Raw genomic sequence first — 23167 nt, forward strand, 5'->3', positions numbered from 1 at the left:
CACTCTCAAATTTAAATGTTCATAATTGTAAGGATTCTGTCCCCTTTTTGTAGCAACTAGATACTGAGTGTGAGAGTGTGTGTGAGTGTGTGTGTAAATAAGTACTGCCATTTATTGGAACATAGATTCTTTGTAGGTGCAGTGCACCCAAGGCATTGCCTGTTTCCTGTTTGTTCCTTTACTTCAGTGCTGATGTCTCCTTTGTCCTGAATAACTGTCTTTCAGGCAGTCCCAACATTCTCATTCATTCTCTCTCTCTCTCTCTCTCTCTCTCTCTCTCTCAGTTGAATTTTCCCACTCTTTGAAAAGCTTCATGAGGTTTTCATCAGTCACTATTTGGGTGTTGACCACGTTGCGTGCGTAGTAGCCCCCTTTAGCTTTCCGACCTCTGCTTCCTTTCGCTGCTGGAGGAATTAGCCATGACATCTACGTTCCGATGGTGCTGCCCACTGAAGGCAGAGGAAGCCATGTGCCTGGCACGGTGTCTGGCATTGGAAGAATGTGGAGATAAATGCTTGCTGATGGTAGCGCTTTATTAAATGAAAGTATGCTCCTGTTTTATTTTCCTCTTGCTGGGGAAACTGTGGCCTCCTTTGAGTACTGGTGAGTGAGAGGCCGCAGCAGTGTTGAGTTCGAGGCCCTGCTGTCTGGCAGACACTTGTGGATCTTGGAATGCCTTTAAAGGATTTGCCACACCACACTGAGTGTCAGCTGCTCACTCAGAGATCTCAGAAGGTAGAAAGTGCATCCTGGCGTGGTTACTTCCTTTCTCTGCTTTGGAAGTAGTGTATTTAAAGACATAACTAGGACCATTACTTTGAATAGGGACAGAAAGGAATCTCATGATATTGTATTGATTTGTGTATATATTAGTTTCCACTAGGTAAATAATTTAATAGAATAGTCATCAAATGGGAGGGGCACTCTGGCTTCTTTCCCTGCCTTGTTCATGCTTCCTGTTTGTCTCAGAGTGGCCGATCCATGCCCTGAGGAAAGGGGCAAGGCCATGAGAGCAGAAGGGGCCTTGAGGATGGCAGTGTGGAGAGGTCCCTGTGTGTGTGTGTGTGGGGGGGGGGGAAGCAGAGCTTCCGTGTTGGGTTCCTGTCAGGGTTTCTTTTGTGTGGTCTTGGCTGCGGGGTGGCTTCCTGCTTGCTGCCGTTCACCTGAGCGATGGCAGCATATTGCAGCTCCCATCTGCTTTGGCTTTCTTGGCAGGTCACTTCTGCTGCTTGCTGGGTGCATAGAGCTAGGCAGATGTCGGAGGCCTGGGCTACATTTCTTTTAAACTGGCAAGAACTCCACTGTGCCTACCACTTAACCTATGGGTGTCAGATCCTGTTATAATGGTTGTGTGTTCTTGAAAACATAAGCAAGCATTTTATGGTTTAAAACACAGGATAAAATAGACCCCCGGCTTCACAATTTAGCAGTGGGTGAGGTGCAGACAGGCAGCTAGACCTGCAGAGTGAGGAACAGCGATGGGAGTCTTATTAGGTTCTTTGTGAGATCGTCTCTTTACTACATTTTTCTTCTTTTCAGAGTAACCCAAAAATCTTCTGAGAGCCCCCACTTTGTACTTCTTGGGGTTGGGGTGAGGACTAAGCTTGTACATTTACTTGTTTATTCTTTAGACAAGTTGTCACTTTGAAGTTCTGACTGCCCTGGAACTTCCTCTGTAGTCCAGACTGGCCTCAAATCAGAAAGCTCCACCTGCCTCTCCCTCTGGGTACTGGATTAGAGGCGTGCTTTGGTGATTGCAGGTGATCCACGACAGCTGTCATTTCAACCTGGGTTCTCCCATTGGGGTTAAAGGAGCTGCTAGAGACTGTGGCAACCATCTGGCCGAGTTGTGACCTCAGGGGAAATTTGAATACAGGACTTTGAGAAGCCTTTTCAGATTTGGTGTGCTGATATCTGTTGCGGAACACACAGCATGGAAGAGAGCAGACCTTGTAGCCATTTTTGCTGTTTTAAAAACAGTCTTGTATAGCTTTGTCCATCAGGGTTAACCACAAATGCTCACAGCCTTTGGATCAAAGACAACTGAGTTATAAAGCCCCTGTTAAGTGAGGTCCCAGGAGGAACACGAGTCCTTTAAGTCACTAGGACACAGCTCTCACTTTGACACAGATGTACTATAGTGCCATTCCAGGAGCCCTGCAGACTCAGAGAACTAATGTGCCACCACAGGGACACTTTCATTGCCAGGGAACAGCTTAGCACTAAGGATAGGACGGTAGAAAAAAAATCCCTAATTTTGCACATGTGTGTGTGCACACCTGTGTGCTTACATGAATGCATTTTTGTATGCATCCACACACATGTAATGTGTGTGTGGGTGTGCGTGTGTGTGTGTGTGTGTGTGTGTGTGTGTGTATTAACAAAGTCCAGTAAGATCTCACTGCATTAGACCTATGCACTCGATAACTTTTTTATGATTCTTCATGGACTCTGATGGTAATTTAATAGTTAAGTACTGCATCATCTCTCATAACAAAAACATTTGCAGTCATGGCCTCTGAGGTGGCTCAGTTTTGCACCCAGGGCCCTGTGGTGATAGATGACCGGCTCCTGCTTGCTCTCCTCCTTTGTGCACCAGGTTTCTGCAGACACACACACAAATATAATTGACTTTAAAATTGAAGAAAAATAAATACAGATAACAGTATTTTTATTGCTTTGTAATGATGTTAATTCATTATGGGAAAAGATGAGAATTACTAAGACCCTGTGAAGGCTTCTGTAGACTACTGTGCCCAGGTGCTGCCTTCTGAAGAAGTCAGGCCTGACCAGCAAGGGACACTGTTAGCAAAGTCTGAGCTGCCAGAGGGAAGAACATTTCTCAGGAAGGAGAGCAGATATCAGAGAGGGCTCATAGACTGAGGGAGAGCGGATATCAGAGAGGGCTCATAGACTGAGGCAAGAGGTTTAGTTAATGGCAACTCAGAAAATTCCAGAGTGATAACTTGATTACACAGAAAGCATTTAGGTAAAAATTATCTGCATGCGTTCTGCATTGTGAATCTGTTATCAAAACACTTTACACCTTGAAGAGAATAGGAGCTTATTAATATTCATAGTGCATTCTGAAAGCACATATAATAGCTGTTTTCTGAGAACTCAGCTCAAGATGTAAAAGACCCTTTAAAAATACTGTAGGGAGTGGGGCTTTCTCCTTTGCAGTTCTGCAAAGCCTTCCCCAGACACCCTGGTCTAAGGCAGGCCAATCAGCAGCCTTCAAAGGTGCTTTCTTGGTCAAAACCATTTACTCTAATAGGAACCTTTAAAGAAAAACAATCTTTCAAGGTAGAATGCTCTATTTTGTACCTCGCTGTACTGAAGCAGCCTGATCTGTATTGTGTTGTGCTGTGTTTAAAAGACAGTTTCCTACCAAATAGTTGAAGCTGGTCTGAAACTCAACCCTTTTCACCCTGTTTATGTATTTTATTTATTGTGTATATTTGTATGTACAGCTCTGTGGAGATCAGAGGACAGCTTACAGGAGTTAGTTCTCTCCTTCTACCATGTGGGTTCTGGGATCCAACTCAAGTCATCAGGCTTGGTGGCAGCCTCCTTTCCTCAGTGAGCTACTTCCCAGCTGGCTGACGTCAGCTCTTCCCTCCCTCCTGCCTGCCGCAGCCCCAGGTGTCACCCACACATTCTGCCTCTAGCAGCCTTTTCCACGAGGAGTGACATGAACTCAGGGAAAGACCCATGTAGTGAGAATTTGGGATTTTCTGTTTCTTTAAAAAACAGAAATATTGTAAGAAGTTTTCATTATAATCCCAGGTATGGGGATGTGGGGCGGCTTTACAGCAGCTGGGTATGATTTGCCTCGTGTTCTAGCAGAGGTGTGGTTTTGCCAGCAGCAGATAGTTTTTACAAGTGGGTGACGTTTGGAATTTTGGAAGATTTTCAGAGGGTATGTAAATACTAGAGCCCTGAGAAGTGGGTATTGGTTATTCAGGGGATTGGTTGCAGTTTGTTAGTAGTCATGCTCAAAGAAAAAAAGAAATTAGCTTCACAGATCTCTGCTCCCCCTCTGTCGTTCTTTTTCCCCTATCTAAGTGATAGGGGGTGAAATGGGGCAGGGGGAGTGGTAGAATAAGGATGGGGAAAAAACCCCACCAAGCCGCACAGACAGGGTATGGGTCCCATGGTCAGGCCCTGGGAAGGACTAGCCAGATATTTTTCTCATCATTTGTTAATTGTTACATAGTTCAACAGTGAATTAAACCCAGGTCTGAACACTGAAACTAGAAGCGCATTTGGTAACACAGACCTGTGATCCCAGCTATTATGGAAGCTACAGCAGGAGGACTACAAGTTCCAAAGCCAGCTGGGCTGAAGCACTGGGATGCGGTCCCAGAAGAGAGGTGTGTGACATAGCACAGCACTGGGCTCACCTCAGGCTGTTCAAACAAGGAAGGGGTTTGGTTTCACCCTCTCCTCAAGACCCCACCCTCCTAGCCAGTCCCACACCCAGCACATGTACCCTGAAGCTCACTTCCTTCCTCGGGCTCACCCAGTGTGCCAGGACTTACCTTAGTCTCACAGCCTGTCACTCCTTGTGGGGAAGGCCCCCATCACACAGACCGTCCTTACCACACTATGACTGAATGACCTTGTGTTTTAACCCAGAACTCCAGGTGCTTCTTAGTATCTTAGAAACATGGTAGAAATGTTTAGAAAACCTCAAGAGGAGAGTATCACAAGGAAAATGAAATATTCATTCAGTCTCTGCTCCCATCAAGCCGATCTGAGCGCTGCTCATGACAGGTGTTACCCTGGCTCAACAGTCAGTGCGACGGCTCAGGACAGAAGCCCTCTGGCTGGGCCAGAGAAGCACTGGGGGCCAGATTTGGTCTTTACTTTGATTTAAACGTTAAAGATGAGGAATGGAAGGCCAGTTATTCTACCGAAAGAGCAGCAGCGCTAGCCCCAGGTGTGGTACAGCTCTGTACCAGTGCTGAGTGTATAGCCCAGCAGTGAGTATGCAGCCCAGGAGTGAGTGTGCAGACCAGGAGTGAGAGTGCAGCCCAGCAGTAGACAGTAGTCCAGCAGTGAGTGTACAGCCCAGCAGTGAGTGTGTAGCCCAATAGTGAGTGTGCAGCCCAGCAGTGAGTGTGTAGCCCACCATTGAGTGTGCAGCCCAGGAGTGAGTGTGCATCCCAGGAGTGAGTGTGCAGCCCAGCAGTGAGTGTACAGCCCAGCAGTGAGTGTGTAGCCCACCATTGAGTGTGCAGCCCAGGAGTGAGTGTGCAGCCCAGGAGTGAGTGTGCAACCCAGGAGTGAATGTGCAGCCCAGCAGTGAGTGTGCATCCCAGGAGTGAGTGTGCAGCCCAGCAGTGAGTGTGCAGCCCAGCAGTGGGCAGTAGTCCAGCAGTGAGTGTGCAGCCCAGCAGTGAGTGTGCAGCCCAGCAGTGAGTGTGCAGTCCAGCCAGAGGGGGCTGCTGAGCTAGTGAGGCTTTCCTGACTCCACACCCTTCCTATTACACACCTGTATATACGCTATTTAAAACGCTGGTATTGGAGGCTGGAGAGATGGCTCAGTGGTTAAGAACACTGACTGCTCTTCCAGAGGTCCTGAGTTCAATTCCCAGCAATCACATGGTGGCTCACAACCATCTGTAATGGGATCTGATGCCCTCTTCTGGTGTGTCTGAAGACAGCTACAGTGTACTCATATACATAAAGTAAATAAATAAATCTTTAAAAAAAAACAACCCACTGTTATCTAGGGACCCACCACAGTCTAAGGAGGGGGTTGACGGGCCTCCACTGCCTACAGACCACAGTGCTGTATTTACCTGAATTTCTCTGAAACAAACCATTTTGACAGCTTCTTTGTAGCTTCCAATAAAAAGATACTTTGAGGGAGTACTCTGAACCGAGCTTAGCAATGGGCCCTCGGCAGCCTCTGAGTCTGGCTGTGCCTAGAGGAAGAATTTACTTTTATGAAAACAGTTCAATAAATTGTCTAATCAGTAACATCAAGGCACTTAAAATGACATTTTATGAACAAACTCCAGGTAATTATTTTAGCATTTCTTGCTTATACTTTTCAGACATTATACACCTTACTTAGGTGGAAAATGAAAAAGAACAAACTTCAGGAGGACTGGTTTGTGTGCGTCCCAGTGGCCGTTGTTTTTCTTGACTGTGACTTGAAAAATGAAACTCAGGGCCTAAGAGAAACTTAGTGGTCCAGAGTGCTTGCTGCACAACTGTGAAGACCTGAGTTGTGATCCCAGCAGCAGCAGAAGCTGCTGTGGCCTTACACTCACTCTCGTGTGATACCATGGTATATGTGTTGGGAGGCGGGATTTTAGAGGGAGTCACTGGCTGAAGGCATAGGGCAGAGTGCCATTAGACAATAGGAGTACACACACACAGTCGTGTGTGTGTGTGTGTGTGTGTGAGAGAGAGAGAGAGAGAGAGAGACAGACAGACAGACAGACAGTTAGGAAAGGTTTGTAAAGTAAGAGAACTGAAGCCAGCAGCTCAGTTGATCCCACAGACTTAAAAGCTCCTACACCACCATCCTTCTGTCATCGGCTACCTTTCTGCTTCCATTTTTCTTCCTCTTTCTCTTGTCTTGGGGCTTGTTAGGATACAAACCCTGTGAGGGGCAGAGGTGGCCCCCAGAGTTAATTTTGCTGCCCTTGTTTGGGTCCACGCACCCACATGGAGGCTTACAAACCTGTAGCTCCAGCTCCAGGTGCCCAGTGGCCTCTTCTGGCCTCCACAGACTGATGTACATATGGCGTGTATAGACTCACACAGGCAAATATAAGATAAACAGACGACAGGGCCCAACCTAGAGCATGCATGTAACATCATGTGCACTAGTTGTATTGGTACAGTCCCACGTTTTCACTGTCAATTCACAAATCTCATTACATACACAGTACACCAGATGGCAGGGGTCTAAGTGAACAGCCATGGATTTGAGGTAGCTAATGGGAGCAACATTGATTTCCAAGCCTGGTTGCAGCTGTGCCCTTGTGTAGAATGCCTTAGAACTCAGATAGTTTTCAGCCTGTCCTTTCTGTAAGAGGAGGGAGGGTCTTTGTAGGAAATGGCCTGGATGGTACTAGTGTGCCTGCAGTGGGCATCGAGCCTGATGCCTGTGTGCATCTTTGGAGACGAGGGGTAAGTGGGTTACATCGCACCAGGGAACTCTGACTTGGTTACCTGGTGAGATGACACAAGACACCTTTGTCACTTTGCCAGTGTGGCCTTTCCCACCATTGTAGCAGTGCCATGGCTAGGGGTGCTTGTGGTTTGTTGAGCACCTGAAGGACACTACAGCAGTGAGAGGCAGGACAGCACCTGCCTGATCTTACCTCAGTAGCTTTCTGTGTGGCAAATGGCAGGTATCCAAAGATAGAAAGGAGATTGTGAATTATCTCCTTCACTCACCTCACGGCTTGTGGGTGAGTGGCTAGGCTTTACAGCACATTGTCCAGCAGTGGTTTTACAGTAGTATAAGCAAACTGTCCATGCGCGCCCCCCCCCCCCCGCGCTTTCTACTTGGTAGAAGCAGATACACTGTCTGCACTATTTGCGTCAGGCTGTGCCCACGTCAGGCTGATCATGTAAGTGGTAGCAGAATGAAGTCTCTGGAGGCAGCAGTCTGTGCCTGCAGCTGCGTTGCACATGCCAGGGGCATCCTCAGAGAGGCGGTAAACCGGCAGCAGGGACAGGCACCACCACCTCTGATTGCTTCCTCCAAAGCTTGATCTTTTCTTGTATTTTAATCAATAGTAAAAATAAGTGATTGACTCAGAACTCCTTTTCCACTCGTGCTTCTCTGTTCTCTGTGGGGTGTGTGAGAAATGCAGGCGAATGCTATGACGTCACCCAACATTCCCTGTACTCAGCTCACTTGGTAAAACAAGTGCATCTTCTCTCTGCACTTACTAATCCTGTTGAGTCAAGCTGAGCTTTTGCCTCTGCTGTCCGCACTCAAGCCTGCTCCTTGTTTCACTCTGGATCCTGCCCTGGCTTTCTGTTCCCAACTGCTTCCTTCAGTGCTTCCCTCCCGGGAGCCCGAGCCTGATGCTTTGATTGCATTGTTCCTGTGCTTCCGTGCGAGCTTCTTGCAGGGTCGGGACCACCACCCACTAGCCCTTTAGCTCTCTGCACTCTGCACTCTGCACGTGCTTTGTGCTTACTGGCGGGCAGCTGGGCGGCTTCAGCTCCATGCAGTTGATAGGAGAGCTGTGCTGTGCAGCTGTGACTCCCACCAACTCCTATAAACTGTGGTATACTGAGTATAGGGCCGTGGATAGGACGAGTCAGCCCAGTCCACTGACTGAGAGCTAGCTGACCCAGGGCGAGACAACGGCTTCGGTTCAGTTGTGTGCTGGGTAGAGTCCATGTTTCTAAGGACAGCCAGTCTTACTGTGCATGCTTTAAATGTGTTCCCTTTTCTTGTGAACTTGAAATTTAAACGTATGCATATCAACAAGTCTTTCTGAGTTCTTTTGGGGAAAGAAAAACCTCCCCAAATGAGCCCCCCTCTTTTCTGTGTTGTGCTGAATATCTACTTCTAAGAGCAGAAGTGCATTCTATTGACAGAACTTCACATTCTTAGTAAAGCACAGACCACCAGGGTACCGTCCTCACAGGACCTTGTGCTTCCCTCGTGGTAGCGATGTGCTTCTCTCGTTTGCTGTAAAGCATTACGATTTTATTCTTGAAACAAGACTGCATCTTTTGAGGAGTGCTTCTGATATGCCCTGTTGTCATTGTGTGGAGACCTCGTGAACAGGAGCCGCTTCCCAGAGGCGGCTGCGTCAGCGGTGTGGTTTTGGTTCCTAGGCAGTGTTCTTGAGGACACTTTGGGGAATGAGGGTGTATTACTGGTGGCTCAGGGCCAAAGCTAGCAACTTTGAAAGACTATGCCACTGTCGTAACTTTTCCCTCCATGGCACATCAGGAAATCAGTACATAAATGAGAAGAATGTGAACTGTAAAAAAGAATGATGTGGTAGATAAGCCTCCTACCTCGAGGGGAGCCGGCATCACCACGCCGTGGTGTGGGCACTGCTCTCATTCGGTTCTGCTGTTGTTTTGAAGTAGGATCTCTCAGAGTAGTTCAGGCTGATCTCAGCGCCTTGGTAGATCTTCTGCCTCAGACTCCCATGTGCTCAGATGACAGGCCTGTGCCAACCTGCTCCTACCATTTCAGCCAGTTTTATTTAACCTTATATAATGTTCTAAGCTGTGTGACATTTTTACTACACTGAACCCCAAATAAGTAAAGCCATCGTTATCTCTACAATGGGGTAGAATCTCAGCTCCATTGCTTTTGATCTTGTCCATAATTCACTTTAAAAGTAATACTTAAACTTTCTGTTTCCTCTCTTATGGAGCTAACAGGGGTTGAGTGTTCACTGTGCAGGAGGTCCTGTGGGCTCTCTGGTCTCTGGCTGACAAGGGAGTTTCATGTGTGAATCCTGTTGAGCACCTGTGAGTGTTAAGAACTAACACACCATCAACTAGAGGCTGCTATGTGTCTCCAGCAGATAAGGGCCATCTTGGCTGGGTGGCCAAGGGCAGAGCCGCATCCAGTTGCTGCCCAGTGCTGCTCCCTGCTGCTTGTGAAAGCAAGTGTCCTGTTTTTCTTTCAGTGAGCATCTGTCCTGTGCTTTCACATTCTTCCTTCATGGAGAGAGTAACGTGTGCACAAGTGTGGAGATAGCTCAGCACCAGCCGATCTATTTGATCAACGAGGAACACTTACACATGGCCCAATCTTCACCTGCACCATTTCAAGGTCAGTCAGAGGCCACGTGTGTGCGCTGCCCGCAGCAGCATCACTACGTGCAGAGCTGCCTCTCCCTGTGGAGTAGGAGGGCTGGGTATTGAGGGTGGGGATAGGGTGGAGTGAGGTCCTGTAGGAGGGGAGACTTGCTTCAACAGGTGGTCTAAAGTAAGCGAGATCAGCTAATGACATTTCTCAGGTAAGCACATGTCTAACGTGGGCTTGGTAAAGCTGTGCCATTTCCTTTGGAACAAACTAAGATTGACAAGCATCACAGGCCAGAGTCTCCCATCTCCTGGCCATTGCACACAGTGAATGAAGGGGCTGTGGTTGTGTCTGCCACCAAGGCTCTTCAGTGAAGTCACTGACAAAAGGTGGTTGCTAACAAGGAGAGCTGGCTTTCTGAGTCTCTTCCAGTGTACAGTTTTGTTAGTGATGTTACTGTCAGCATTATTCTCTTTAATTGCACACTGTGGATGAGTATCTGGCTATGACTTGACTTCATACACTGATGGTCTCATCACTTTTTATCTTTATCTTTGAACTAGAATAACTGACTTTTGATTCCACAAATCTTTATCTTAATCTTAGGAATTCAGGATTTTCTATGAATAATAGTTTTGAAATGTTAAAAACCATGAAAAAAATCTTTCTGGCTCAGTTTGATTTATCGTTTCTAAAAATGTCTGGCTGAAAAAGACATGACATACAGAATGTAATAGCTTGTCCCCATGTGGGTTCTCATTTATTAAAGAAATAATAAAGATAAGTTCACCTTAAGTTGTGAAGATAAGTCCACCTTAAGTGGGGAGAGACCTTGGATTCTTCTACCTAGTTCTCAGTCTTACTAAGAGATAGGCCTGCCACCCCTTTCATCATTGTTTACATTCCGCTAGACTAGAAAAGCCAGGCAGCCGGACAGGGCAGTGCTGGCATGCCATTAACCCCAGGACTCAGGAGGCAGAGGCCAGTGGATTTATGAGTTCCAAGACAGCCAGAACTACACAGAGAAACTCTTGTCTTGAAAAACTACACACATGTACACATACCCCAAGACAAACAAGTATAAAATTCATGTAAAGTTTAAAACAACCCAATTCTCAAAACACAAACTAAGACGCCATACAGCATGTGCTAGTGCCAAGGATCAGGTTTGTTTAAATACTGTGTTTGAGTCTGAGATATGGAGGAACGCCTGATGTCATCTCCAGTGTTCTCACTTAAAAGCCTTTATGAAGATGCAGAGGTCGTTAGAGAGGAGAAGTAGTTTCTACCCTTGGCGGTGGGAGAGAGTGTATTGGGAATCAAGGGCCCTAGAGACCACATTCTTTAAGTCAGCTCTGCCTCTCTTCCCCCATGTAATACATTACCCAGCTGCTGTAAAAACTGGTGGCACACTTGAAAGAGAATATATTAATTAATATTAATTATTATATTCTCATTAATATGGGAAATAAATAAACACCAATAGAGAAATTCTTTAAATGTTTTTAAAGTTGATAAAAGAAAAAAACAGCGTTTGGATGCTGATCATGGGATGGATCCCCGGATACGGCAGTTTCTAGATGGTCCATCCTTTCATCACAGCTCCAAACTGTGTCTCTGTAACTCCTTCCATGGGTGTTTTGTTCCCAATTCTAAGAAGGGGCAAAGTGTCCACACTTTGGTCTTCGTTCTTCTTGAGTTTTATGTGTTTAGCAAATTGTATCTTATATCTTGGGTATCCTAAGTTTCTGGGCTAATATCCACTTATCAGTGAGTACATATTGTGTGAGTTCCTTTGTGATTGGATTACCTCACTCAGGATGATGCCCGCCAGGTCCATCCATTTGCCTACACTAGCAAGATTTTGCTGAAAGGACCCAGATATACCTGTCTCTTGTGAGACTATGCTGGGGCCTAGCAAACACAGAAGTGGATGCTCACAGTCAGCTATTGGATGGATCACAGGGCCCCCAATGGAGGAGCTAGAGAAAGTACCCAAGGAGCTAAAGGGATCTGCAACCCTATAGGTGGAACAGCAATATGAACTAACCAGTACCCTGGAGCTCTTGACGACTCTAGCTGCATATGTATCAAAAGATGGCCTAGTCGGCCATCACTGGAAAGAAAGACCCATTGGACTTGCAAACTTTATATGCCCCAGTACAGGGGAATGCCAGGGCCAAAAAGTGGGAGTGGGTGGGTAGGGGAGTGGGGGAAGGGTATGGGGGACTTTTGGGATAGCATTGGAAATGTAAATGAGGAAAATACCTAATTAAAAATAAAAACAAAACACCTGAAGCCAGGTGTGGGGGTACATGCCAGTTCTCTCAGTTTTAGGAGGATAGAGAATTCCAGGTCAGAGTGGATTAGAGATAACTTTGGCTATGGGAGATTTGTCTCAGAAAGCCAAAAGGGAAGCGGGGGAGATTGGCTCAGTTAGTGCAGTGCTTGCTCCTTTCCAGCATCATCAGAGCCTGAGAGCTGGATATGAAATAACCTATGTCCTCAGTTCTGGGGCTCTGAGCCTGGCAAATTCCTGGGGCTTTCTGGCCAGCGGGCAGTCTAGGCAGGTCTGTGGGCTTTGTATTCAGTGAGACACCTCATCTCTCCTACACCTTCTCCAGGAAGGTGGCCCAGCGGGTACGTTTTCCCTGATAAACACCCTAAGTTTACCCTTGGGATTCAAGTGCTAGCACAGACTTCTGCAGACCGTCCTCTTACCTCCATATTTGGGCACACAAATTAATTTAAAAGACAAAGATGCAGAGAGGAAGACCTCTGACATTGATCCTGGTCTCCAGACTCACGGGCACACACATGTATGCACATAGACTACACACATACATGCAGTGCACACACAAAGCCACAGGGAAATGGGGTACTTTCCACTTTGAGTTGTCTAGTCCCCTAGAAAGGATTATTCCAAAGACTTGTTCACAGGGCCACAGTGTAAGTGCCATGGTAGCCTAGCTTGCTTCTAACTCCACCAAAACAACCTTGGCTTCAAAGACTGAAGGAAGCAGAACTAGTGTCAGCTCTATACTGGAGTTCACGCGGCCTGAGCATCCTCATCATGCATCCCTGAAGATGTGAGTCATGCTCTGGGCATTAAGATCTGCTAGTAGGCGTTTATTGTTGTTATTATATACTCTATATTACCTATTATACTCTGATTATTGCATGTGTAGGGGTTCTCAGGATCCACATCAGTGCTGAGTGCCACATAGGCCTGGGTCCATGCCCATGTTGATCAGCCATTATCCATACATAGTCATGGATTTTAATGTGTAGTTGATTTATAAAGTATATAATGATAGAATTAAAAGTGTAATGGTATCTCAACTTGATATTTTTAAAAATTGATGTAATTAAAATACGTATAAATAATTCTAAAGTAAATTTTGAAACCACACTGTGAAAGACTTAGGATATAAATCAAAGGGCATGAAGTATAGTGCTCTCTTTAACCTAAAATGACCAAATAGAGAGGATTATATGTGACACCTGTCTCTCCTTTCCATAGTACTGGTGAGTCCTTACGGCTTAAATGGCACGCTAACAGGGCATGCATACAAGATGTCTGACCCCGCCGCCCGCAAGCTGATTGAGGAATGGCACTGTTTCTACCCGATGGTGCTGAGGAAGAGGGAGGAGCCTCGAGAAGAGGCTGAGCTGGGGTATGATGACGACTTCCCGGTGGCAGTTGAAGTCATTGTTGGTAAGAAAGTGTTTGCCTGGGGAACTGTGTTCTAACTCCAAGGGCCCCTGCTTCCTGTCCCTTGTGCTGTCATGGTGACTCTGGCACACATATTCAAGCAGGTGTGCTTGTGCAGGACTTCCTCTTCCCTTGCATGACCTGCTCACTGAGTCAGTGTCTCAGCCTGATCCTTGCTGTCATCTCTCCTCACAGGTGGCGTCCGGATGGTCTACCCTTCGGCTTTCGTGTTGGTCTCTCAGAATGACATCCCAGTTCCTCAGAGTGGTGCTGGTGCCGGAGGGCACGTCACAGTCGCACAGCAGGGGCTTGGTAGTGTGAAAGACCCCAGTAACTGTGGGATGCCACTGACTCCCCCCACCTCCCCAGAGCAGGTGGTTATAGGTGAGTGCGACCCAGCATGCCCCTAGGAAGGATTCCCGGACCACCATCAGCATTGCAGAATCCCTGATGAAGTGGTAGAGATGGGCAAGGGGTAGAGTGTGAGAAGGCCGAATGGCTGTATCTCAGAGTTGTGCCTGGGCAACCTTAGTCTCTAGTCCGTTTATTGTGTTGGTGCATTCCTTATTTCTGCACACACAATTACCCTGTCACACGTTATGTCCATGTTTCTGCACATGAACAGGAAACTGCATGCTGATGGAGCAGTATGGGCGTGGGAAGATGTGGGAGGCGATTCTCAGTCTCTTGTTGGATACAGAGTAAAGAGCACACAGAGCAGGTGGCCAGGGCCAGGTTGCAGTCCTGAGGGCATGTTCCCTAGGGTCTTGCTTTCTCCAGCAGGTCCCACCAGCCCTTTTACCACTGCTCAGTGAACTCGGAAGGGTTCATCCTTTGATTTAGTCAGAGGAACTGTCTCTTGAGGTGCCTTACAGACATGATGCCCTGGAAGTGTTTCCTAGTCCAGTCAAATGGACAGTCAGAGTTAACCATCAGAAGCCTTGGACCAGGGAGAGTTGGAACCTTTGCCTAGCTGACAGTTGCTACCCAAGGACAAGTATGCAGTGATTCTCTCTCCATTATAAGAGAGTGTTAGATTAGCGTGGACACTGAGTCTCTACTGATCTGCTTTCTGAAATAAGCAGCCACAGTCCCCCCAGCTCCCCAAATGGAGAGATTGTTTGAATGGAGAACAAACAGTTTGGTTCACTTTGTTGAGTGACAGGGCTCCTGTTTTAACACTCCTGGCTGGAGTTAGCCTGTTCTGGTTGGAAATCCACCAGCAGTTGTGTGGTGGTGTCCATAGTTCAGAGACGCTTATGGTATCGGAAGCTGGGCATAGATTAGGTGCAAGTGTTTTATGTGCACCACTTATGGGTCAGATCGTTCTTGCCCAGAGCAGATCGTTGACGTGTCTCTTCCAGAAACAGTTTGCCATTGATTGATTTTTATTATAACTAAATTGGAAAAGAAAATACTTCTTTATTTTTTGTAGTAATCATCAAAGACCCTATCTGTTAGTATTTTGAATATTTTAAATTTTTGTCAGTTTTAGTTTATATGATAGTATATTTATTAAGTCAAATAAGAGAGAGCCATGGAGTTGACTAGACATTGCCTTTAGACTGGCCAGTGTCTGAAATGGGAATAGTATGAGCTTCTGTCAACACGTACCATCACAGTGGGTGTGGCCAGAAAGAATAGGTAGCCATCAACAGCGGGCAGACGAACTGGACACACTTGAGGCAAACATCACTTGGAGACAACCCCTTTCCGTGATTTAATGCTAAGCTCAGGTAGCTCACATTGGGAGTAAGGCAAGCAGTTCCAGACACCAGTGTGCCAATGAATTCTTTCTCTTGCTTGTGCACTGTGTGCCTTTATTACACAACTGTTTAAATGAGTGAGCACAGAGCTGTCTCTGCTGCTCAATCTGCCCCCAAATATACTGATTATGTTTAGTTTCTAAACTCAGGACAAGTAATGAATGCTTGCGTCTTTAATATTATAATTATGATCTCTTCCTTATAAGTGAGGTTGCATCTACATGGGGTGAGATGTTGCTGTGCAAGTCTTCCCAAGTGGTGTGCATGTTTAGTATGTCTATTGCCTTAGGGGAAACACAGAGAATCCCACAGACCCAGGCTACAACTTGGTGTTGGTATTGGTTGGTGTATGTGGAAAGAGCTGTGGGGTGGATTCTCTCATCCCTGTAGATAGTGTTGTTGCTGGGAGAGGAGACAGAGCTTCACAGATGTGAGTTTGGCAGGTACAATACTCAGCAGCCTATGTTCCGCCAGCACCCATGGTGGTCCCGATGCACTAATTGTGCTTGCTTTCCAGGAGAGAGTGGAGGTGTGCAGAGTGCTGCCAGTTACCTCGGTTCCCAGGATGGAGGGATGACAACTATGCACAGTCCGAAGAGATCAAGGAAGACCCCTCCTAAACTGCACAGTCACATGGTCCGTCGAGTCTGGCGGGAGTGCATCCTCAGCCGAACCCAGTCTAAGTACGTGTTGTGGATGCGACTAGTCACAGCTCTCTGACACAGCAGGATGAAGAGGGCAAGTCAGTCACAAGTACAGCTATGTGACCAAACCCGAAGAGTTCCAAATTGTCAATTGTATGATTTAAGCTCAGTAGAATATGATATAAAACAAAGATGCTAAAAAGCAGAACATTGCTTTACCTGATTTAGATATTATAGATAATTTTCAGGTTCTTGATCATATGAAAATTAACATGGTGTTGATGTAACATCTGCCAACAGGGACAGCTCAGAGGTTTACCCTGACTGTTAGGTGGCAGTCAGAGTCTGGCCTTCTTTTTGTACATATTTCTGAGTGATTCCCAGTTACAGAGGGAAACAAACTTCTTGGATAGTCGTGTTGACCTTGGGTTTTCACCAGCAGTGCACGCCTGGACGATACTGTGGTCCTGACTTCTCTCTATATATCTGCCTGCTTTATTTCATATTGTGTTTATGTGTGTACACATGTGTGTGTCTGTCTGTGTGAGCATGTGTATATATCTGTGTATGTGCATATAGGTATGTGTATATCTGTATGTATCATGTTTGCATGTGTGTGTGTATCTCTGAATGTGTGGTATACATGTATGTGTACATGTGAGTGTGTGCATGTCTTGTGGTCTATGTGTGCATGTGTATGTATGTGTGTCTATCTCTGAACATATACATATTACTTTTACATTTATATGTGTGGGGTATTTTGTCCATACGTATGTCTGCACCACTTGTATGCCCGATACTTACAGAAGTCAGCAGAGAAAATTGGATCCCTTGGAACTAGAGTTGTGGATGGTTATGAACTAGTGTTCTGAGAACCAAACTCCCTGAGGCCTCTGCAAGAGCAGCCAGTGTTCTCAACCCCTTTGCCAACAACCATCTCTCAAGCCCCTAATATTACTATTTTAAAAACAGGGCCTGTGGGGGCCAAAAGAGGTGCTGGCTCCCTAGCACATGTGAGCGACCAGACATGTGTGCTGGGAATCAAACTCAGGCCCTCTGGTACTGACCAAGCACTCTCAAACACTGAGTCACCTCTGCAGCCTGTCATATGGGTACTCTCCTTACTAAGAACTTTTCATTTGGAAATAACAAACTCTCCTAAGAGAGTGCAGTTCAGAGTTCTGTGGGTGGGTTCAATAGCTGCCCTTTGGATCAGGCTTTTAGCAAATTGATGTTAAATACTTACTTTCAGATGAATTGATCTAGAATAGGCCATTGAAGATATACTAGACAAACTCTAAAATAACTGTATGGAAAATCATAGCCTAAGACTTGAAAACTGTCCCCAATCACTTAGAAAAGATTGTATCCTCCAGAATAATTAGTACAAATACTTTTCCTTCTGTCTTCACTGCCTAGATAGTATTTCAGTTAGGGTTTCTTTCTCACCATCCTCCACTTTTACTCAAAAGCAGCCTCTCACCTCTGCTGTTTGTGACAGACAGATCGCGTCCCTCTCTTTCCAGACTCCCGGGAAGGGAGAAAAGGCTGTCTCAAGGATTCCCACTGGGCCACCCGGTGAATCTGCGGCATCAGCTGCTGGGAACGAGGAGTCAGAGCACTGCCTCTTTTGTTGTTTCCAGTGGCTTGTTACTAATGACATTAAAAGTGTTAGAACATTGCCTTTAATGTAGGTGCTTCCAGGATGATTTACAGTATAACTGAGTATATATAATTTGTAGATGTCTTCTAACAGTAATTTAAACATTTTTATATGATGTTAAGTGACTTTGTGTGTGTGTGTGTGTGTGTGTGTGTGTGTGTGTGTGTGTGTGTGTGTGTAAAGGATGGGAGTGGGCAAGTTTGCATGTAAATGTGTGGTACTAAACCCAAGCCTTGCTCCTGTAGGCAGAAGTGACTTTCTGAAAGGCAGCAACAGGGTGGGTGCTGTCCATCGCCGTGCGTGCTGTCTGTGTACGTGTAAGATAAGCTTGAGCAGGATCCTTTTGAACTGCCTCTGGTCTAGCAGACGGGCCGTGTACCTTCTCATTACTCTGAACTCCTTTATCAGCAGGATCCATGTCTATGTAAAAAGGATTCACACTGAAGGAGGAAAAGATGTTTTGTCTGTAGCAGAATGAGTTAGCTCATGTGTGTACAAAGTCATTTTTTCGCCCTTCCTAGGAGGAGCCAGATGTCAACACCCACTCGGGAAGAAGAGCCTGCTCACAGTCCTGCCGCCTGGGATTTTGTGGACCCAACCCAAAGAGTCAGCTGCTCCTGCTCCAGGTAGGTGTGGAGAAGCCGCAGCATTGGCAGAGACAGTGCTAGCCATGTTGGCTGGCCATGGCCGCACAGACCACTTCATCTCAGTCTTCCCTGTAAACGTCCTCCAGTACGGAAGGAAGGGAGGAATCTGTCTTGTCTTCTGTGAAGTGGTGTTTTGTCGCCAGGATCCAGAGTTCAGGACTGAGCATTGGCTGGTTGACGTCAACAGAACTTGGATGAAGTGACTTTTGCCAGTGGCTCTTAGTTCCTTTGTTTGGAGGATCTTTGCTACTGTTAGAGGCGAGGCCTTTGCTAACACCCCAAGAGCCATAGTGGTATCTCAGTTGCTCGTCTCTGGAGTGTTTGCATGGCCCCTAACCTCCCCTTTCCCCCATTGACTTAATACCATCACTGTGTGATAGTACAGGACTATCACACTATCTCACTGCCATGGGCTTTTACGGTTTTTAGAGGAAGTAAACCTATCTATGATAGGTTATCATAGCAGATAGTTATGACAGGCCTTGCTTTCCACTTATGGGTCTAGAGTTCTAGAAGCATTCCTGCTCTTAAACATTGTGGAGCTGAAAGAGGCAGTGTCAGAAGCTTACACAAGTTACAACAAATCCTTTCTCTGAAGAGTCTGCTTAAGAACCCTGCCTGCCAGAAGATGAGTGCAGCTGCCTCTTCTGGGGAAAGTCCTGATGTGTGTGTATAAAAGTTAGAACCGAGCACCTGGAAGATGGGAGAGGGGCTCACTGATGGCGGTGCCCTTGGTGCATGGAGCACACCTCTGCCCTCACTCTTCTTAATAGTCTTCTTCAAAGTCAGCCTCTTTTTGCTTTTCCTTTTTTTTTATTATTATTATTGTTTAGTTTTTAAACGGTTTGAGTGGAGTGTTTGCAGATTATGTACTGTAGGATTGCCAAATCGTATGGAACTACTCCTCTCACTATTTAATGGCTGAATGGAGCAGGGCGGCTATTCTTCTGTCCCACTAAGCCATCCCATCGTGGCACACAAATCCATTTTACTGTCCACGAGGGCATCATTTAGTTCAGTGCAGCAGTAGTTTAATACCACCCAAGTGGCCTCAGAGTCTCCGCTGCACCACTGGAGAACGTGCAGTCTTCCTGGAGCAATTTACAGACGGGCTGACCTGTTGTGGAACTTGGCTGCGCACAGTCAACTTGGCATCATTTAGCGATCCTGACCAAGCCGTTTCTCAGGCCTGTGTTTGCCAAGCAGTGTGGACAGATGTACATCCTCGCCAAGATGCCGCGGGGCTCACACGCACTCTGATTTCCAACCTCTGAGATCCAGCCCGTCTTCACGTGTCTGAAGTTGACAGTTGTCTCACATCCCTTCCCGGGCACACTCAGAGGCAAGACTTAGTAGGCCACGAATCCTGTCAGGTGTTCTTGTTTTTCTTGGCTTCACTATCTTTGGAAGATGGGGCACGGCGATTTTATCCCCAGTGTGCACTGTTACAAGTCATTTAAGCCATCGTGTATTCCCGTCAGAGAGTTGGGACATAGAAAATGAATTTCTCCTTTTTGCCTTTTCTGCTCACTTAGTCTCCCAGTCTCCAGATGCAGTGAGGGTAGGTATGTGTAGCTCCTGTCTGGCCAGCAAGGTTTGAGGTGAGCAGGATGCTATAAGTTATATTTCGCATCAAGTCCACTTTTTACCTGCTTGACCTTATATATGAGTGGTTCTTGACTTCCTGTCAGGCACTTGTATCTTAGTGCTTTTAAGCATATTGGATTCTGGAGCCTTTCAAAGGTGTCAGTCATCCCCTTAGCAGAGAGAGACACTGCTATGTGATGTCACAGTCCCGCCATTATCTGTACTGGGTGTGTGTTAACGTCACTTTAACTCTCGTTGTAGGCATAAACTGTTAAAACGGTGTGCAGTAGGACCCAGCCGACCTCCCGCCATCTCTCAGCCAGGCTTCAGTGCAGGACTGCCATCATCTTCATCCTTACCACCCCCTGCTTCTTCCAAGCACAAAACTGCAGAAAGACAAGAAAAAGGAGACAAGTTGCAAAAGAGACCCTTGGTGCCCTTTCACCACAGGCCCTCTGTGGCCGAAGAGTTATGCGTGGAGCAGGATGCGCCTGGACAGAAGCTAGGGCTGGCAGGGATAGACGCCTCCTTAGAGGTGTCGAACACTCGAAAGTATGATAAGCAAATGGCCGTGCCTTCCAGAAATACAAGCAAGCAAATGAATCTGAATCCTATGGATTCTCCTCATTCCCCCATCTCCCCTCTGCCCCCCACACTCAGCCCTCAGCCACGAGGTCAGGAGGCAGAGAGTTTGGACCCACCTTCTGTCCCTGTGAACCCTGCCCTCTATGGAAATGGGCTAGACCTTCAGCAGCTGTCTACTATAGAGGACAGAACTGTCCTTGTAGGCCAAAGACTGCCTCTGATGGCAGAGGCCAGTGAGACAGCCTTGTACAGTGGGCTCAGGCCTTCATACACCGAGTCGTCAGACAGGTGGTGGCAGAGTTTTCGTCTCCCATCCAGTGAGGATGCTGAGTTCCGGCCTCCAGAGCTGCAGGGGGAGAGGTTTGACACTGCCCTGGACCTGAATCCCGAGAGCACGGCCCTGCAAAGGTGAGTCTGTTCTGGGGTGGGGACGGGACGGGACGGGCAGCCTCTCCTCGCTCCCTCTGTGGATACACACCCACACTGTTCTGTCTTTGCTGTCTTCACTCTCTCTGTAGACTTCTGCACACGGGGAGTGTCTCAGAATCAAACCCCCTGTTCTTTATGAGACTTAGCTATGTGATGGCGTTTAAATAGTTGGCATTTTAGGACACACAGTAAGGATCCACTTATCCGTTAAGTTTGTTAATCCAGAGTATAACTTGAAGAGACTTCCCATATTGCACAGCCAGTTCTGTCTGGACAGTGTGTTCTCTGTGCCTTGGAGCCACTCACTGTTCTGAGCCTCAGTGCAGGTGACCAACAAGCATGCTTGTGCTGATTTGCTGACTGAGGAGCCAGAGCTGGTGTCCTGGGAGTGTGTGTCTAGGAAGTGTGTGCCTAGGACTTGTCATTTCTGAAGGATCTGGGCGTGGACTGATAAAGCTGCCTTAGTTCTGCCTGATAATGCCTAAGATCTTAAAAAACAAAAACGCGATACTGGAAATGTATTAGTTTTTTCAGTGTTGAGGTTCAACTTTCTTTTAAATGGTAACTACTGGACTGGAAAGAAGGCTCAGCAGGTGAGCACACTGAGAACCAGCACTGCAGACGGAGACTTTCTCTGTCTGTGACATTTTTACGTTCACCATGCTGAGTCCACAGAAGCACTGGCGATGCCTGACCCCGACTTTAATCCCCAGAAAGGAGAGTGTCAGCTCTCTGACCTTCACATGGTACATGTGCATGCACACACACAAAGCAAATAAAAAGAAATGTAGAAGTCACATACTGCTTTGAAAAAGACACAGTTTCACCTTACTTACCTTGCTCACTTGTCACTCATTTTCCCTTTTAGACTCTTAGCACAACCTAACAAGCGGTTCAAAATCTGGCAGGATGAGCAGCCTCAGGTGCAGCCTCTCCCCTTCCTCGACCCATCACCTCTGTCCCAGCAGCCTGGAGACACTCTGGGAGAAGTCAATGACCCATACACCTTTGAGGATGGTGACATAAAGTACATCTTCACAGCAAACAAGAAGTGCAAGCAGGGGACGGAGAAGGACTCCCTGAAAAAGAACAAGGTACCATTCACCTCAGTGCGAGTCCCGCAGCCCATGGGGTTTGACGTTTGCCGTGTGTGTAGGAGGGTCCTGAGGCGGAATGTCTGAGGTAGTCCTGCCTGGTTGCTCTGTCCTCATACCCATGCTCTTGGTACTGCTGTGTGGAGCAGCATTCTGTTCCTCCATGTCATGGCTCACCTGTGTTCGGAGTCAGCCGAGCCTAAAGGAAGCTGCGTGTTCTCCAGGCTGTAGCTTATGCCGTGCATGGCTCCTCTCATGCTAATTACCGTTGGCCTGTGTTCCCTGCTTACATCTTTTAAAGTATTTTCCAAAATAGTTAAGATGTAAAGCAAAAAGTGTTCAGGGCAGTGTCTCTTCTTAGGAAGTGCTTATGTTCACTGTGCTGAGAGCTGTGCCTGCGTGTTCTCTGACTCCATATCAACACTGCTGTAGTCTGTCATTGGGAACCGCTCAGGTTCCATCGCCAAGATAGTGAGTGCTGCCAGCGGTGTCAGCTATCAAAGGAAGCATTCTGGAGAGAGTAGGAAGGATGGCAGTTAAAGAGGCTAATAGAGTCGAGGGGACAATGTACAGGGTCTATGTAGATCCAGAGGCTTGGTCTGTCATTTAATATCGGTACAGTTACTGAAGACAGTGTTGGATGCCAGGACAGGTCCTTAATGAGGTCCACCAGCACCCCGAGTCGCTAAGAACACCTAGAGGGTTGTGAGAGATGGGCGTTCTCGATTCTGTGCAATGCAGAGCAAGGGCCTGCCTTTGATTCCCTTTGGTTGCATAGACCATGGTTTCTCACACTGCTCATAACAGGTTCCATTCAACGCGCTAATTCTTTGTGTTCTCCCTCATATCCCACACTTTGGTTTGCTGTTCATGTGTTTTGTTTGGCTGAATTTATTACACAGTCAGAGGATGGATTTGGTACCAAGGATGTCACTACACCAGGTCATTCCACGCCGGTGCCTGATGGGAAAAATGCCATGTCTATTTTCAGTTCTGCTACTAAAACAGGTGTGTACATTGTTACTCCCTCACTTGGACTGTTGCTAAAGTAAAATGCAAAGGGAATTCCTCTCAAGTTCAGATTATGTTTCTAGTGCTATAGCAGTAATTTGATCACAACTTTAAGGTTTTTTTGGATTGTTTTTGGTTCATTTCAAAGCTGATAAGCATATCTGGAAATAATTGTGTCTAAATTTAAGTAGGACATAGGGAGGGAATTCCCAGCAAACCTTGTCCACTGAGGTCCAGTCCATGTCCTTTCTTGTCTCCCTCCCTTG

At 46.7% G+C, this 23167-nt stretch overlaps 1 protein-coding gene across 4 annotated transcripts in view; it reads left to right on the plus strand.

The window, feature by feature from the left end:
* The window catches only part of Med13l (mediator complex subunit 13L), a 208494-nt gene that overhangs the window by 151101 nt on the left and 34226 nt on the right, over positions 1-23167 (plus strand). For all 4 annotated transcript variants that reach the window (XM_021162043.1, XM_021162041.2, XM_021162042.2 and 1 more), the window contains 8 exons: positions 9642-9787; positions 13284-13478; positions 13671-13859; positions 15759-15924; positions 18070-18174; positions 20044-20775; positions 21665-21890; positions 22793-22898. In XM_021162043.1, the coding sequence (XP_021017702.1) occupies positions 9642-9787; positions 13284-13478; positions 13671-13859; positions 15759-15924; positions 18070-18174; positions 20044-20775; positions 21665-21890; positions 22793-22898 (1865 nt within the window). The remainder of the gene's footprint in view (positions 1-9641; positions 9788-13283; positions 13479-13670; positions 13860-15758; positions 15925-18069; positions 18175-20043; positions 20776-21664; positions 21891-22792; positions 22899-23167) is intronic.

This window comes from Mus caroli, chromosome 5, assembly GCF_900094665.2.
Source record: "Mus caroli chromosome 5, CAROLI_EIJ_v1.1, whole genome shotgun sequence".
NCBI lineage: Eukaryota > Metazoa > Chordata > Mammalia > Rodentia > Muridae > Mus > Mus caroli.